General features: G+C 49.4%; 5 protein-coding genes across 5 annotated transcripts; 3 read left to right on the forward strand and 2 right to left on the reverse strand.

Annotated features, from left to right (window-relative positions):
- Window positions 1–23: 23 nt before the first annotated feature.
- Window positions 24–3235, reverse strand: LACBIDRAFT_292683 (uncharacterized protein; the record flags this gene model as incomplete). Its single annotated transcript, XM_001876868.1, has 7 exons — window positions 24–367; window positions 434–871; window positions 925–1120; window positions 1181–1899; window positions 1949–2506; window positions 2655–2941; window positions 3151–3235. 7 exons carry the CDS (start codon window positions 3233–3235, stop codon window positions 182–184), a joined length of 2469 nt encoding a protein of 822 aa, XP_001876903.1. The 3' UTR covers window positions 24–181.
- A 665-nt stretch (window positions 3236–3900) lies between these two features.
- On the forward strand, window positions 3901–6362 carry LACBIDRAFT_311255 (uncharacterized protein; the record flags this gene model as incomplete). The annotated part of the gene is made up of 5 exons (XM_001876388.1): window positions 3901–4515; window positions 4568–5304; window positions 5356–5563; window positions 5616–6059; window positions 6126–6362. 5 exons carry the CDS (start codon window positions 3901–3903, stop codon window positions 6360–6362), a joined length of 2241 nt encoding a protein of 746 aa, XP_001876423.1.
- A 386-nt stretch (window positions 6363–6748) lies between these two features.
- On the forward strand, window positions 6749–7396 carry LACBIDRAFT_311256 (uncharacterized protein; the record flags this gene model as incomplete). Its single annotated transcript, XM_001876389.1, has 4 exons — window positions 6749–6751; window positions 6813–7089; window positions 7145–7249; window positions 7314–7396. The coding sequence occupies 4 exons, from the start codon at window positions 6749–6751 to the stop codon at window positions 7394–7396; spliced, it is 468 nt and encodes a 155-aa protein (XP_001876424.1).
- A 616-nt stretch (window positions 7397–8012) lies between these two features.
- On the forward strand, window positions 8013–10498 carry LACBIDRAFT_311257 (uncharacterized protein; the record flags this gene model as incomplete). Its single annotated transcript, XM_001876390.1, has 5 exons — window positions 8013–8642; window positions 8690–9435; window positions 9484–9691; window positions 9746–10189; window positions 10253–10498. 5 exons carry the CDS (start codon window positions 8013–8015, stop codon window positions 10496–10498), a joined length of 2274 nt encoding a protein of 757 aa, XP_001876425.1.
- Window positions 10499–12211: 1713 nt separating this feature from the next.
- Window positions 12212–12678, reverse strand: LACBIDRAFT_290877 (small secreted protein). The gene is made up of 4 exons (XM_001876869.1): window positions 12637–12678; window positions 12512–12585; window positions 12368–12451; window positions 12212–12309 (listed from the first exon to the last, which is right to left on the reverse strand). The coding sequence occupies exons 1-4, from the start codon at window positions 12668–12670 to the stop codon at window positions 12247–12249; spliced, it is 255 nt and encodes an 84-aa protein (XP_001876904.1). The 5' UTR covers window positions 12671–12678; the 3' UTR covers window positions 12212–12246.
- Between the last annotated feature and the right edge of the window lie 255 nt (window positions 12679–12933).

Genomic DNA, 12933 nt, shown 5'->3' on the forward strand with positions numbered 1-12933 from the left:
ACTTATAAAATCTTCAAAATCATGGCGTCTTACTCTCTTTTGAACGTGCAACTTGAGCCCATGTACAAATTGTTACATTTTTAGTGAACTGATAAGAAATCGAAAGCATAAGCAAAGCAACAATACAATACGACAATGAAAAAAGAGAGGACGGGGAACGATGAGATGGTAGATCCTTCTTTCATGAAGAACTCGAAACGGCCCGGCCCATAGATGTATTCACCTCATAAGGGAGAGTAGCGATCTCGACAGGCTGAGATAAAAGAACGCGCGCCCTCGGGTCTGCCTTCTGATCAACAACACCGCGGACGACCTGGCGGTTAGGTTCAAACAGCTTTGACACAAAAGTTAACATATCCACAGTGTACTGTTAAAAAACACGGGGGTAAGCAAGCCGAAAAAGATGAACGATAACAGGCGAACGAAGGCACACCTGAACATTGAACAACGCAAACCCGCAACTGGGCTGCAATTCCTTCCCAAGCACAATCTCGCCCTCCAATACCCTAAAAGACCCCTCCGCATCCTGCTTGGTCTTCAAAGACCACTTCGCAACACCCATCTCTTCTACCACATCCGCCATCCCGCCACTCTCCACAGAGTTTTTAGTCCCAGGATCGGATGCTCTTCTCTTATGTGACCTTGTAACTGGCATCGGAAGGACACCAGCACCGATACCGTTGAAAGATGACGACCGCACTGTAGGTTCCAGAGAATCGGGTCCCGCCGAACTGTCCTGGCGATATCGTACGCGCCTCATTAGCCGGACAAGAGGGGCGGACTTGGGTACGGCAAGGAGGTCTAGCGCGTTCATGTCCACACTAGTGATCGTTAGGTGGCAGGGGATGACGGTGCCGCGTGCGTAGCAAAGCTAGATGTCACAGTGTCATTGAGAGATATTGGGAGAAGGAGATGTTTGCTTACTGGTTTAGCCAGAGAAAGGGTACATCCTAACTCCACCTGGCGCTCCCCAAGAAGTTCGCCTTTTATGATCAACTTCGGCAGAGCGTACCAACCCTCAGGATCAACGTCAGGTCTTGGAAGCTGTGTACCAGTTTGGCGAAGACTCGAAGGAACGGGGGGTTTCACTGAGGGCGTATAAACTATCACAGTTTTCACTCTAAATAAGGCAATAGTCAACCGTCTGGGAGGACAAAAATTGAAGCAAAAGAGCGCGTACTTGCTATCAGGCGTAAACGTCCCATGTGTCACGACCAAGCCCAGCTCGTATTGTACATTCACACCAATGTGACGTTCTAAAAACGTTTGCGGGATAGGCGAGATGTTTTGAGGTAACCTCCCTCCTTGCTGCGCTGGTAGCGCGGGGCTTTCCAGTTGCGCCTGCGCTTGTGCTCGAGCTCGTTCAGTCGCGTTCGGATCCTCCTGCACAGTTTCTGGGATATGTAGCGAGTGGGGAGTATGGGTGTGATCAATAGACTTGTTACGCCGACTGCGCATGAGGAAGCTACGACTTGAGCTTGGAGGTGAACGAGGAAGAGGAGAATGTTCTGGGGATTCTATTTGTAGAGCGGGCGATCGAGGAGACATGGATGAAGGGAGGGAAGACGTCGAGAAGGGGCTGGATGGACTGGAAGCAGATGTAGGTGAGGTTGGGCTGGTTGTATTGGAGGTTATAGGATCGAGCGGAGGCTTAGAGACTGCTTCGGATGGGTTTGAAGCAAACGACACAGGATAAGTGGTGTCTATGTCGACGTGTGTTGGAAAGGAAAAGCAGAAGGGAAGTTCGTATGACCCGCTGAGTTTCCCATCAAACCTTTTGGCAGGCTGCTTGCCTACAAGGCGTGGATCTCCAAACGAACGATTCCAAACGCAGACGCGATGATTGAGAAAGGTATAGAATTCCCCGTCAAGGGAACCAGTTATAATACGACCACGGAGCTGTTATCTGGTCAAATGTTGAGATAACGGGACAAAACGTGTAACTCACAGTTACATCAATTGAATGTACAGTCTGAGAACCATTTAGTGAAAGTTCGATTACTCCCTTAATATCATCACCCCCCAAAAACCGCGGGAGTTTCTGTGACTTCTGCTGCGGGGCCTCGGGTGGGTGGCTGAACAGACAAAACGTCGCCCATGGTTTGTTTTTGAACCCACTATGGATATGATACCTATGTACAATGTGTGGGGCCTCCGTGGGGGTTTGCGCGGGGTTTATTGAAATTTGACCGCCACCCAAAATTGTGGAGTCTTGTGGTTGAGATGCAAGGTCATAGGATGGTGGCAACGTATCGATAACGGCATTGATTGCGTTATCATCGCCGGGGGCCGCCTCTGGATCCCCACCGTTGGAGTCGTCCGATGCAATATGAGGAAGCTGAGGCGGATACTCGCTATCAACTTCGGATGTCTCTGTTCCAAGGAACGAGTATCGGGGAAGTCGGGAAAACCTGAAGTTATCGCTAATCGACAAGGTACGATGGAAGAACCGGCGGCGAGCTGGGATTGAAGGAGAAGAGGGCTCGACAGGCGAAGGTGGCGATATCTGTGTCGCCATCACAGTGATGGCTGTGGACGTTTCACCCTAGTGTTTGAGTAGACGTTTCCCCCCACTGTCTGAGTGGAACGCAAGTGTCGATGGTTGCTGTGAGATGGAGGGATCAGTAGAAGCTTTAAACATGACAAGGACCCACGCTCCGGGCAACTTGGTGATCTTGAAGAACATGCCATGGATGGGATAGTCCTGGGATATTCCCGGGATACTTAGTCTCGTTTTGGGCCTTGTCACCGGACTCGTCACTCATTTGCTTCAACAAGGCAAGGGTCGTTGAAGGAGACGCCGAGACAACAAGCCCAATCCGGTTGATCCTTGTATATGTAACGTCGTGGTTGGTGGGAGAAGTTACCACACCCGAGTAGTGTTGCCGTCGAAGCGAGGTGATTCGACGTATTTTCGTTTCGATTTTGGAGATGATACGACCTGGATGCAGTTCAAGGTATCGAAGTGAGTGAGGTCAATTCGTGATGGCATCAAAAACGACCTGAAATGGAAGTTGGGAGACCTTTTCTTTTCGACACCATTTTCTTTCACCTGAAGAGATACCCTAGACACTCTAAGTAGGACTGCCCACTTCAGCCCCCACCTCCACACAGTTGGATGTCTCGATGACTACACAAAGGAAGTGTCACCTTTCAACCTAAAAAACCGTCGATTTTTTGCCTTTGTTCGGTCAGCTTCGATGTCCAAAAGTGTGTCCAATCTCAAAATGCGCATATTTTCAAACTAGCCCCCAAGACTCCCTCCTTCATCAAACGGGTTTTTGGCACGAGTTGCTCGGTGTTTCCTCTCTGGGTCGTTCAGCTACTGTTGCCTGGACATCCCTACTCGACCTCCCGCTGCAGCATGAGCTACCCTATGGCTGCTTTTGTGGACGTGCACTAGATATAGAGAGGGCGAGAAGCCGTCGAGATCCAAAGGATGTGCAAAGACGTGTCGTGCAGCCTCTCGCAAAATTGTCTGAGTGCATCAGTTCTGAGTGAGTTTCCTTTCCATTGGATTCCACCCCCTTTTCTACCTTACTTCATTGTCCCATTCTGTGCTCTGACAACAATTGCGGCAGTTCCCCCGCTTTCTGCCAGTGGTGTATTTTTTTCGGGTCTCGTTCCTATATACTGATAATTTCTTCCCAGGTATGGTCTTTGTTGACGCCAATGAACACTTAGTAAACCTTAATTTCGGGTTAAGGTTTGCACCTCCGTTTTCAGACTCTTGCTTATTGTCACCATCTCAGATTTGCCCCAAGTACCAAGAGCATGATCCATCCATAAAGGTTGTCTGAAATGATACAATTGTCCTTCACACTAGTTGACCAGGTCCTCTTCCTGCTCAGTCGAGCACTTGTACAAAGAAAGAACAGACGGAGTTTGCCCATATAGGTGATGGATTCAGCATCTGCCAGTGGCCAGCACTCCCAAGAATCCCCACCCCCTTGGAGCGAGTCTTCAGACAGTGAATCTTTCACTTCAAATGTCCTTGACCGATTTGTTGATCGCACTATATCTATAGTGTCCCTCGACAGCATCACACACCTGCCTCGATATTCAGTTTCGGGAGGCCAACAGCCATTAGACCAAGAGATCGACGCCAATATTATTCTCAGCACACACGGCGAAATAACTTCACGATGCCCCGCCGACGATGGCGATATCACAACGACCTCAGGGGGCGTTCCGCATCGAGATGGCAGCATCTTGAGGGCTTCACCAGTGTCACCTCCCCACTATTCATCTACTCCTCCGAGATATTCTGGCGTTTTCGGTGCTTCGGCTCAGCAAATCACAGCGGAAGGGCTGTCCCGCACTGAACACACATACAATATCTGCAGTGGACTGAAGAACAAGCCATGGGCTACGTTTCGCATCTTCAGCGAACCGCCAGTGGGTGCTGCTCAGAAGCATCAGAAGTTCCCCCGATTCTCCGGAGGTGATATGGTCGCGGGCTTGATTGAGTTCGCTTCAGATAGTTCTCAGACTGTTAACTCTATCACCGTCTCTGTGAGTCCACAGTCTCCTTTTGCGTGAATTACCATGCTGATGTTTTCATTAGCTTCGTGGGAGAATTATAAGGGGTTACCTTGCCGGGGAATCTGACACCTTTCTCGACCATCAAGTCAGCATCTGGACACGAGCCTCCGGAGACCCACGCTTTCCAAACCCAGGGTCTACAAAAAAATTCGATGGAAAGCTCAAGGGGGCGTATCAATTCCCCTTTGCTTTTCCATTCCCTACTCACGTGGACGTATCAACATCTACTGCAATCTCTCTGCCATTGCCAACCCCTTTGGATCCTGTTGTGCCTTCACCCAGCCCAGCCCCTTCGAGTACACCAGCTACGCCATCGTCGAAATCGTTTCTATCTGCTACCACACCAAGTGCTTCTCACTTGCGCTCTTTTAGCTCCCCCACGGATCCTAGTTTTGCGTCCAGCTCGCGGAACGTGCATATGGGTACAAATCATCAATTTACAGGCAGTCACATTAGTGGAATATCGACGGCGAACATCCCCTTGAGCGGCAGACGCAAAAGATCATCGAGACCGCAAAATGAAGTTGATCCTTTCTCAGTGGTTCCAAGTTCTACGGGAGAGTCGGAAAAGGCGAGGCTCAGGCGAGCGTTAGAGGAACGGGATCGGGCTCATGCGGAAATTCAAGGCAACAGGTCAAGGTCCCCTTCGACGCACACTTATCCTACGCCACAAACTTTCCTGGAGCACGGCATCCATGCGAACGTGCAATATGAGTTAAGCTTACATATTGCGCACGGAATGTTGCGGCCCGCAAGCAAGTGGGTTTGAGTTCGAATTTTTAAAACAAGTTGACTTACAGGATTGTTCAGATTGAGGACGGCTATCGTCTATACTCCTTCCACTACACCTTCTCCAGCTTCAGTCGCTCGCCAACTTGCTTATACCGAAGGTGCTTCGGTGCCTGGGCCAGCGGCAGATCCAGTTGGATGGCAAACTCTCCCTAAAGTCATGGTTTGTGGCGAACTTTTAGGCCGTCGCAAGGTTGAAGTGGAATGTACCCTCTCACTCGCCAAACCTGTGATTACTGTTTGCTTCAAGTCTGGCTAAAGATTAACATGTCCTTTCTTAGCTCTGTTACACCCGTGGCACCGTCATTCCTTGCTACTTGACCCTCGAAAGCTCAAACTCCCATGCCCTCGGCCTTCTTTCAACGCCAAAGTCTCCCTTTGTCCGCCTTACGCGGCGGGTACGTTACAGCCAGGACGCGTCGTCTACAATCGACAACAAGAAGTCAAAAGAGTTGACAAGTCCCTTAAGCACACCCAATGGCGACTCTGTCGTGCCGAATGCTAGATCCTCGACTTCCTCTCGGCCCGGAGGTAGAGACGTCAAGATGGTCAATGGTGGTAGATCAGGGGAGATGATAGAGGAAGTAGATGAGGTAGAGCTGGCCGTGTGGCGTATGCCGCCGATGGACGCTACACAGGAAATGAACGTGAAGAATCTGGAGGGCGAAATCCATCTTGCCAAGGACCTACAGCCGACATGTAAATTTCTACCCTTCAGTGTTGAGGTATGTTCTCTTCTTGTACATCGACTGGCAAGGGTGATTCTGACATTGCCCGCCTTTTCTCTCTAGTATGCCGTCGAACTGCTCCCACTAGTCTCGCACGCGTTCGAGCCCATTCCACCTGACCGAGAACATTGCCTCATTGTACAACCCGTCGAGATCGCTACGCATCATTCTGAGGGCCCTATGCCGACTGCCTTCTCCCAACCTATGTCCGATCGAGAAAGAGAAAAAAAGAAGAAGGAGAGAGAGAAACGAAAGGAGCACGTCGAGATAATGCTGAGCAGAGGTTTGTTCGAAACGTAAACATGTCTCAGTCAGCGCATTAAAGGTCGGGGCTGTTGGGAGCCTCGGGAGGCCCTAGAGCTCCGGCAAACGTTTACCTGTTTATGTACTTGTTTTTGGTGTACCAATCATCTTTCCTCATCAACCCGCTCTGACCACTCATTTCTATGGCCATCCACATGTTGCACTCTCGACTCCAAGTTACGATGCATCTCCATTGAGCTTGATGAGAGGCAGGTTCCTGGTTGAGGTTGGTAAAGGTGATGCAGCGGAGTCGATTAAGCGTTTTTCTCCACCATCAACGAGGCCTGCTCATCCGGCTACTTGACGATGTCTCCTCGTACACGCACATTTCGACAACTAGGCCGGGGCTTCTCAATCTTCCATTGTACTCAAATCATAGGGGAATGGCCTCTTCTTATACGCGTCCAAATGCCAACGCCAACGCCCCTCTTTCTGCGAACCTTCTAGACCACCTCTCGCACCTCTGATCGCACATTCACTAACCTGCTCGCAGACGCAGACAACCCCCCTCCAATTCAGGTGTCCAGTATTTCAGACAAGGAAGGTATCCGTCTTGCTGACGGCCTCGTCCTCTCCGCCGCGTCAATTTTTTTGGAGGGACAAGTTTACCTATGGGATGTTCCTTCGCCCAAAACGGGTGAGGGGGATAGGACCGAGAAAGACCAGTGGAAAGGGTGGACGGAAGATCATTTCGAGCTCTTTGACGTTGTGGTTCCCAAACCTGGTGCGCGTTGATTCTTTTGGTCAGGTCCTCCGTACCAACGAAACCTCCATTACAGAAATCCTCCTATTGGGAACAGGCAAGCGGATCGTCCAGCCGCCCCCATTCATGCGTACGTACCTACCTCAAAAACTGAGGCATCCAATAAGATGTTATGGATACCGTAAGTTCTATGTGGTTCAACTGGACTCTCAATTTCATGTGCTTATTTGTTTTGACCATGACAGAGAAACGCGTGCGCGACGTACAACCTCCTCGCGGAAGAAGGCCGACGTGTTGCAGCGGCTTTATTACCCAACGATCCACTTAGAAGGTGGAACAAGAAAATTGCAAAGCCGACGACGGCATCTCAGTGACGGGAGACTGAAAGATGATCAAGGAGGAGAAATTTACTTCGGTATGCTCTACTGTAAGGCGGCCTTGATGACACAAATGGAGGCAAAGGTAAGATAACGCTCAGCTTGGTCAAGCCGAAGTAACCATATGACCTGCCCTCGGACGACGGACTGAGATCCTCGCATTTCAAATTTGCAACAATAGCTCAGCTGTTGGCGTATTTGATGAGTCATCAATCATACGACATCCAACAGATTCATGAATCTCACACCTTCAAGCTTCAAGTCTCTGTGCGCTGAGCACTCAAGACACTCTTCAGTATTTTTTCAAAACAACGTGGACTCACACTTGAGAACGACAATGACCCTCTCAACTTGTCACTGGAGCTGGTCTATGCACATGTTGTGTCGATGAGATCACTGAGTTGTCCACTCCTCTTTCTGTCAGGAAGCGCTTGCTTATTGTTCTTATCTCAGATTTGCTGTGTGATAGATCCATAAAAGTTGTCTTGTCCTTCATTTGACCAGACCTTTTGTCTGCTCTTCTGCCAACCAAGTCGAGCCCTTCTTCACACAGAAGAATACTCGCGGATGGATTCAGAACATCAAGCATCTGGTCAGCACTCTCGACCCTGGAGCGACCCTTCAGACACTGGACCTGTGTCATCAAATGCTCAAAGCAGATTCATCAGTCGTACTATATCTACAGCGTCTCTCAACAGCATCACCCGCCTGCCTCGATACTCGCTACATGAAGGCCAACAACCATTGGATCAGGAGGTCGACACCTGTACCCTTCGCGATGACGATCTATACACGCACGACGAAACCACTCCCTCGCAGTTCACTGCTAACGATAGCGATGTAAAAACGTCCTCAGCTGAAAGTGCTCCTTTTCAAGACAATAGCAACGTTGAGGCTTCAGCCGCTTCATTGTCGCCCCCTCAGTATTCATCCATCCCCCCGAGATATTCTGGCGTTTTCGGCATTCCAGCCCACAGCGTCACAACAGAGGGGCTCCCGCGCACCGAACACACGTACAATATCTGCAGTGGGCTGAAGAACAAGCCCTGGGCTACTTTCCGCGTCTTCAGCGATCCACCAGTCGGTGTCGTTCAGAACCATCAGAAGTTCCCCCGCTTCTCTGGCGGCGACAAGATTTCGGGCACAATTGAACTCACATTGGATAACTCTCAAACCGTCAACTCGATCACTGTCTCCGTGAGTCCATCGTTTAGGATGACATATAATATTGATGCTTCCATCAGCTTCGTGGGCGCATTATCAGAGGTTACCTTGCTGGGGAATCTGACACATTCCTTGACCATCAAGTCAGTATCTGGACACGCGCCTCTGGAGATCCACGCTTTCCAAACCAAGGGTCTGCGAAAAAGTTCGATGGAAAACTTAAGGGGGCATACCAATTCCCCTTTACTTTCCCGTTCCCAACCCACTTAGATCTATCAACTTCGACTACACTCTTTCTGCCCTTGCAAACTCCTTCAGACACACCCAAATCGAGTCCTCCGAGCACACCAGCCTCGCCCTCGGCATCGAGTTCGTTTCCACCCATCCCTTCACCACGTAATTCTCGCTTCCGCTCTCTCAGCTCCCCCATGAGTACCAGTTCCAAATCACCCGCGATGAATACGGCGTTTGTTCATATGAGTACAAACCACCAGTTTACTGGTTGCCGAATCGGCGGAATATCAACGGCAAATATCCCCTTGGGTAGTGGGCGGCATAAGAAGTCTTTCAGCCAGGAGAAACATCAGAATGAAGTCAATTCTTTCCCGATCCCAAACTCCTCAGAAGAGTCAGAGAAGGCGAAGCTCAAACGAACGATGGAAGAACGGGATCGAATTCAGGCAGGAGTTGAAGATAACAGCTCAAAGTCTCTTTCGGCGCATGTCTATCCTCTGCCACAAACTTTCTTGGAGCGTGGAATCCATGCGAACGTACAATACGAGCTGGGCTTACACATCGCCCATGGAATGTTGCGCCCTGCTAGCAAGTTAGTTTGATTCCAAGTCGAGGGAAGCTTGACTAACGGAGCTTCTAGATTGAAGACAGCAATTGTCTATACACCTTCCATCATTCCTGCCTCAGCTTCAGTCGCTCGCCAGCTCGCCTATACTGAAGGTAGTCCGCTCCCTGGACCAACAGTCGATCCGGAAGGATGGCACACTCTCCCTAAAGTCATGGTTTGCGGGGAGCTTCTAGGTCGACGCAAGGTAGAAGTGGGATGTACCCTCTCACTCGCCAAACCCGTGATTATTGCCCCCTTTTGCTCTCTGGCCAAGGATTAACACACCCTTTCCTAGCTCTGTTATACCCGTGGCGCCGTCATCCCTTGCTACTTGACTCTGGAAAGCTCAAACTCCCATGCCCTCGGCCTCCTCTCCACGCCAAAGTCTCCCTTTGCCCGGCTCACGCGGCGGGTGCGTTATACCCAGGATATGACATCGAGTACTGAAACCACCCTAAACGAACCATCAACTTCCTTCAGCGTACTTGCTGGTGACTCTGCTTCGTCCACTGCCGCCAGATTTCCAGGTTCCTCTCGGTATGGAGGCAAAGATATCAACATGGTCGGTGGCGGTAAATCTGGGGGCATGATACAGGAAGTAGACGCGGTAGAGTTGGCGGTGTGGCGGATTCCGCTGAACGATGCTCCATCGGAGATGAACTTGAAGAGATTGGAGGGTGAGATACATCTCGCGAAGGACTTGCAGCCGACATGTAGGTTCCCTCACTTTAGTGTCGAGGTTTGTCTTCTTTTTTGTTACGCGGATGAGGTTGATTCTGAAATTGCGCATCCTCATTGCCAGTACGCCGTCGAAATGCTGCCATTGGTTCCACATGGTTGCGGGCCACTCAGTTCCGAGCAAAAACAGTGCCTTCTCGTCCAACCCGTGGAGATTGCCACCCATCATTCGAAAGAAGGTCCTATACCAACTGCCTTTTCCGAACCCATCTCCGATCGAGAAAGAGAGAAAAGGAAGAGGGAGAGGGAGAAAGAAAAGGAGCAGGTGCCAGTGGAGATAGTTACCAGGATAGCATACTGTGGGAACTAAGCTCACATCTACTGAATGACTTTCGGCCAAAATTCAGCCGCTCTTCGGCCTCTTTTTTCTCTCGTTTTGTTCTAATGTGGGAGAGCGCCAAATCCCAAGACCAGAAACAGAATCGTTGGCACGTCATCTCGAACAGGTTCGTTGGACCTCCTTGAAGATGGCGTGCTGGGTCCAGTCATAGTTCTATCGAGGACAAGAGACTCCCGATGATGATCAACGGGAGGGCCTGCTGCATAGTCATGGTTTAGGGCTGTCGATCTTCTGTTAAGCGAATGATGTCTTCCTCGCTTGGAACAAGAATCTTTGATGAGTTGTTTCAGTGACCTGTCTTATGAAAAGTGGTTCTCAGTCAACTGGTGGTCCTCACGGAATATTCGTGCCGGTATCCTTGTCTTTCCATGGAAAAGAGCTCTCGCCACACGCTGGAATTCCAAACAGTACGGCCTTGATCTCAAACCGTATCGGCTTGCTGCGTTCCTTGTTCAAAATGGTTATATTTGGTTTGGAATACTTTGGGACTTTAGCGGTTTCATTAGTATCGAGATTGATAAACTGGCCGTTACATGACGCAGCGCTTACTAGAAAACTTGCGCCTTGTTGAACAACTCAGCAACCAAACTTCTACTCACTCAAACGAGTATAGTCTGTAAGCCAATCCGAGTCGGAAGCATGGGTAGGTTTTGAGCGCAGCGTTCGCAGATTAATAGATCTATCGACTCCTTGTTGACAGTGGAACGTTGTCTCCATCCTCGTCGGGGCATTCGCCCTTAGGTCAGAATGGCAAAAATGTTACCGAATCTATGACAAGATATTAGAACATAGTCAAGTGTCGCTATCTTTCTCATACCAATCGCCAATATTAATAACGTCAGGTTCGATATACAGAGCGGCAGCATCAAACCTGAAAAGTGGAGTCGCTATATTGAGTACCGTAGTAAATGCATGCTGAAAGTGAACGAGTTTACCACCATTCCATGGCTTTGGTCTCGGTCATATCCCAAAGACAAATTCCATGAGGACTGGGCGCCTGTACGTGATATAATTTCAGCGTCACAGTTTGTCCGGTATCTAAACATTGTGGATACGACAGCGGAGGGACATTTCGAAACGCCCTTCCGGTCAACGGTGAATAGATAGGCTCTCTCGGATCTCTTCTCCCTCTAATGTCCAGAGGGCGATACGGAAATGCGTGTATAGGCACTCCTGGTCGACACGAGGGGGCAGTGATAGTAAGAGAAAGTTTGGACATCCTCGCGATCGGATTTAATCGCCACATGGGCGTTATCTTCGCGGGACGGAACTCAATGCAGTTAGATATAGAGCTCTGCTGACGTGTGAATAGAAATCAGTCGAGCTGGAAAGTGAAAGAGGGGGCGCCACACTCAATACGATTTCCTTTTTTCAATTCGACGTCTGTCACGTGACTTTGAAGGGAGAGAGAGAGGGAGGAAAATCAGATTGAATCGAAGACTTCCGAATCTTATCGGAAGAGCGAAAAGATGTAGCGCACAGGTTTGAATACCAACAATGCCATGATTTCTGCCAGAAACAATGTTGCGTGGAGGGAATGTGGATACGGATCAGGTCTTTCATGGCCTTGGATTGTTGTGCAAACGATGCAACCGGTTATCAAACGTTCACGTCCCATAGGATCGTCATGTTGAACATTCCATGTAAGGACTCCTCTTTCATGAGTCAAAGATGCTCCTAGGAGAAGGAAAGAATGGTATGGTATTGGTTTGATCAACCTAGATACTTTCTGTCATCCATACGCTGCTCGTCTCAAAACCGGGCGGCGCAACGGGGTTCGACTGTAATTCATGATGTATTAAAAGGGCACGCAAGAATCGCATGTTAAACCAGACGTACCGTCTGCCCTCGTTTGTGTCCTGTTAGCCGCTCATCTCGCTTCATCATCATTTCGTCCCAGTTATCAATACGATATCGAGGTGGCTGTAAGAGCAAATTTCAAATGCTCGAATTGGAACTTCGGTACCAAAATTCTGGAGGCACCTTTCCCATGTTTTGAGCTCTCGTCGAAAGGTTGAGCAACGTTCCGGCTGTCCCGAACATCGCAGTGAGTAAACCTTTTCGACACGTCAGCTGTCACAGTACCAGATTTTGAAAGGAAATTTTACCGAAAGGAATGAGAGCTTCCCAAGGGACAGGCATGATGGATTTGGTAATTGGAGGAAGTGGACACCAGCTTCAAGCCTTCAACAGAGGATATTTATGTTTGTTCCTGTTTGTTTCCATCCTCCGAGGTCACAAAAATACTCCGAGGGCAGCATGCGCTCGCAGCGATTGAGAACGAAATTGTATAAACGTGAAATGTCCCGCATTTGTAAAGCATAGTTAAAAGTAGATTGGGTCTCGAAGTCCGATGGATAGATATAATGTACCATACTAGAACGGCAAGCAGACAATCGGGATAA

This window comes from Laccaria bicolor, genomic scaffold, assembly GCF_000143565.1.
Source record: "Laccaria bicolor S238N-H82 LACBIscaffold_4 genomic scaffold, whole genome shotgun sequence".
NCBI classification, from domain to species: domain Eukaryota; kingdom Fungi; phylum Basidiomycota; class Agaricomycetes; order Agaricales; family Hydnangiaceae; genus Laccaria; species Laccaria bicolor.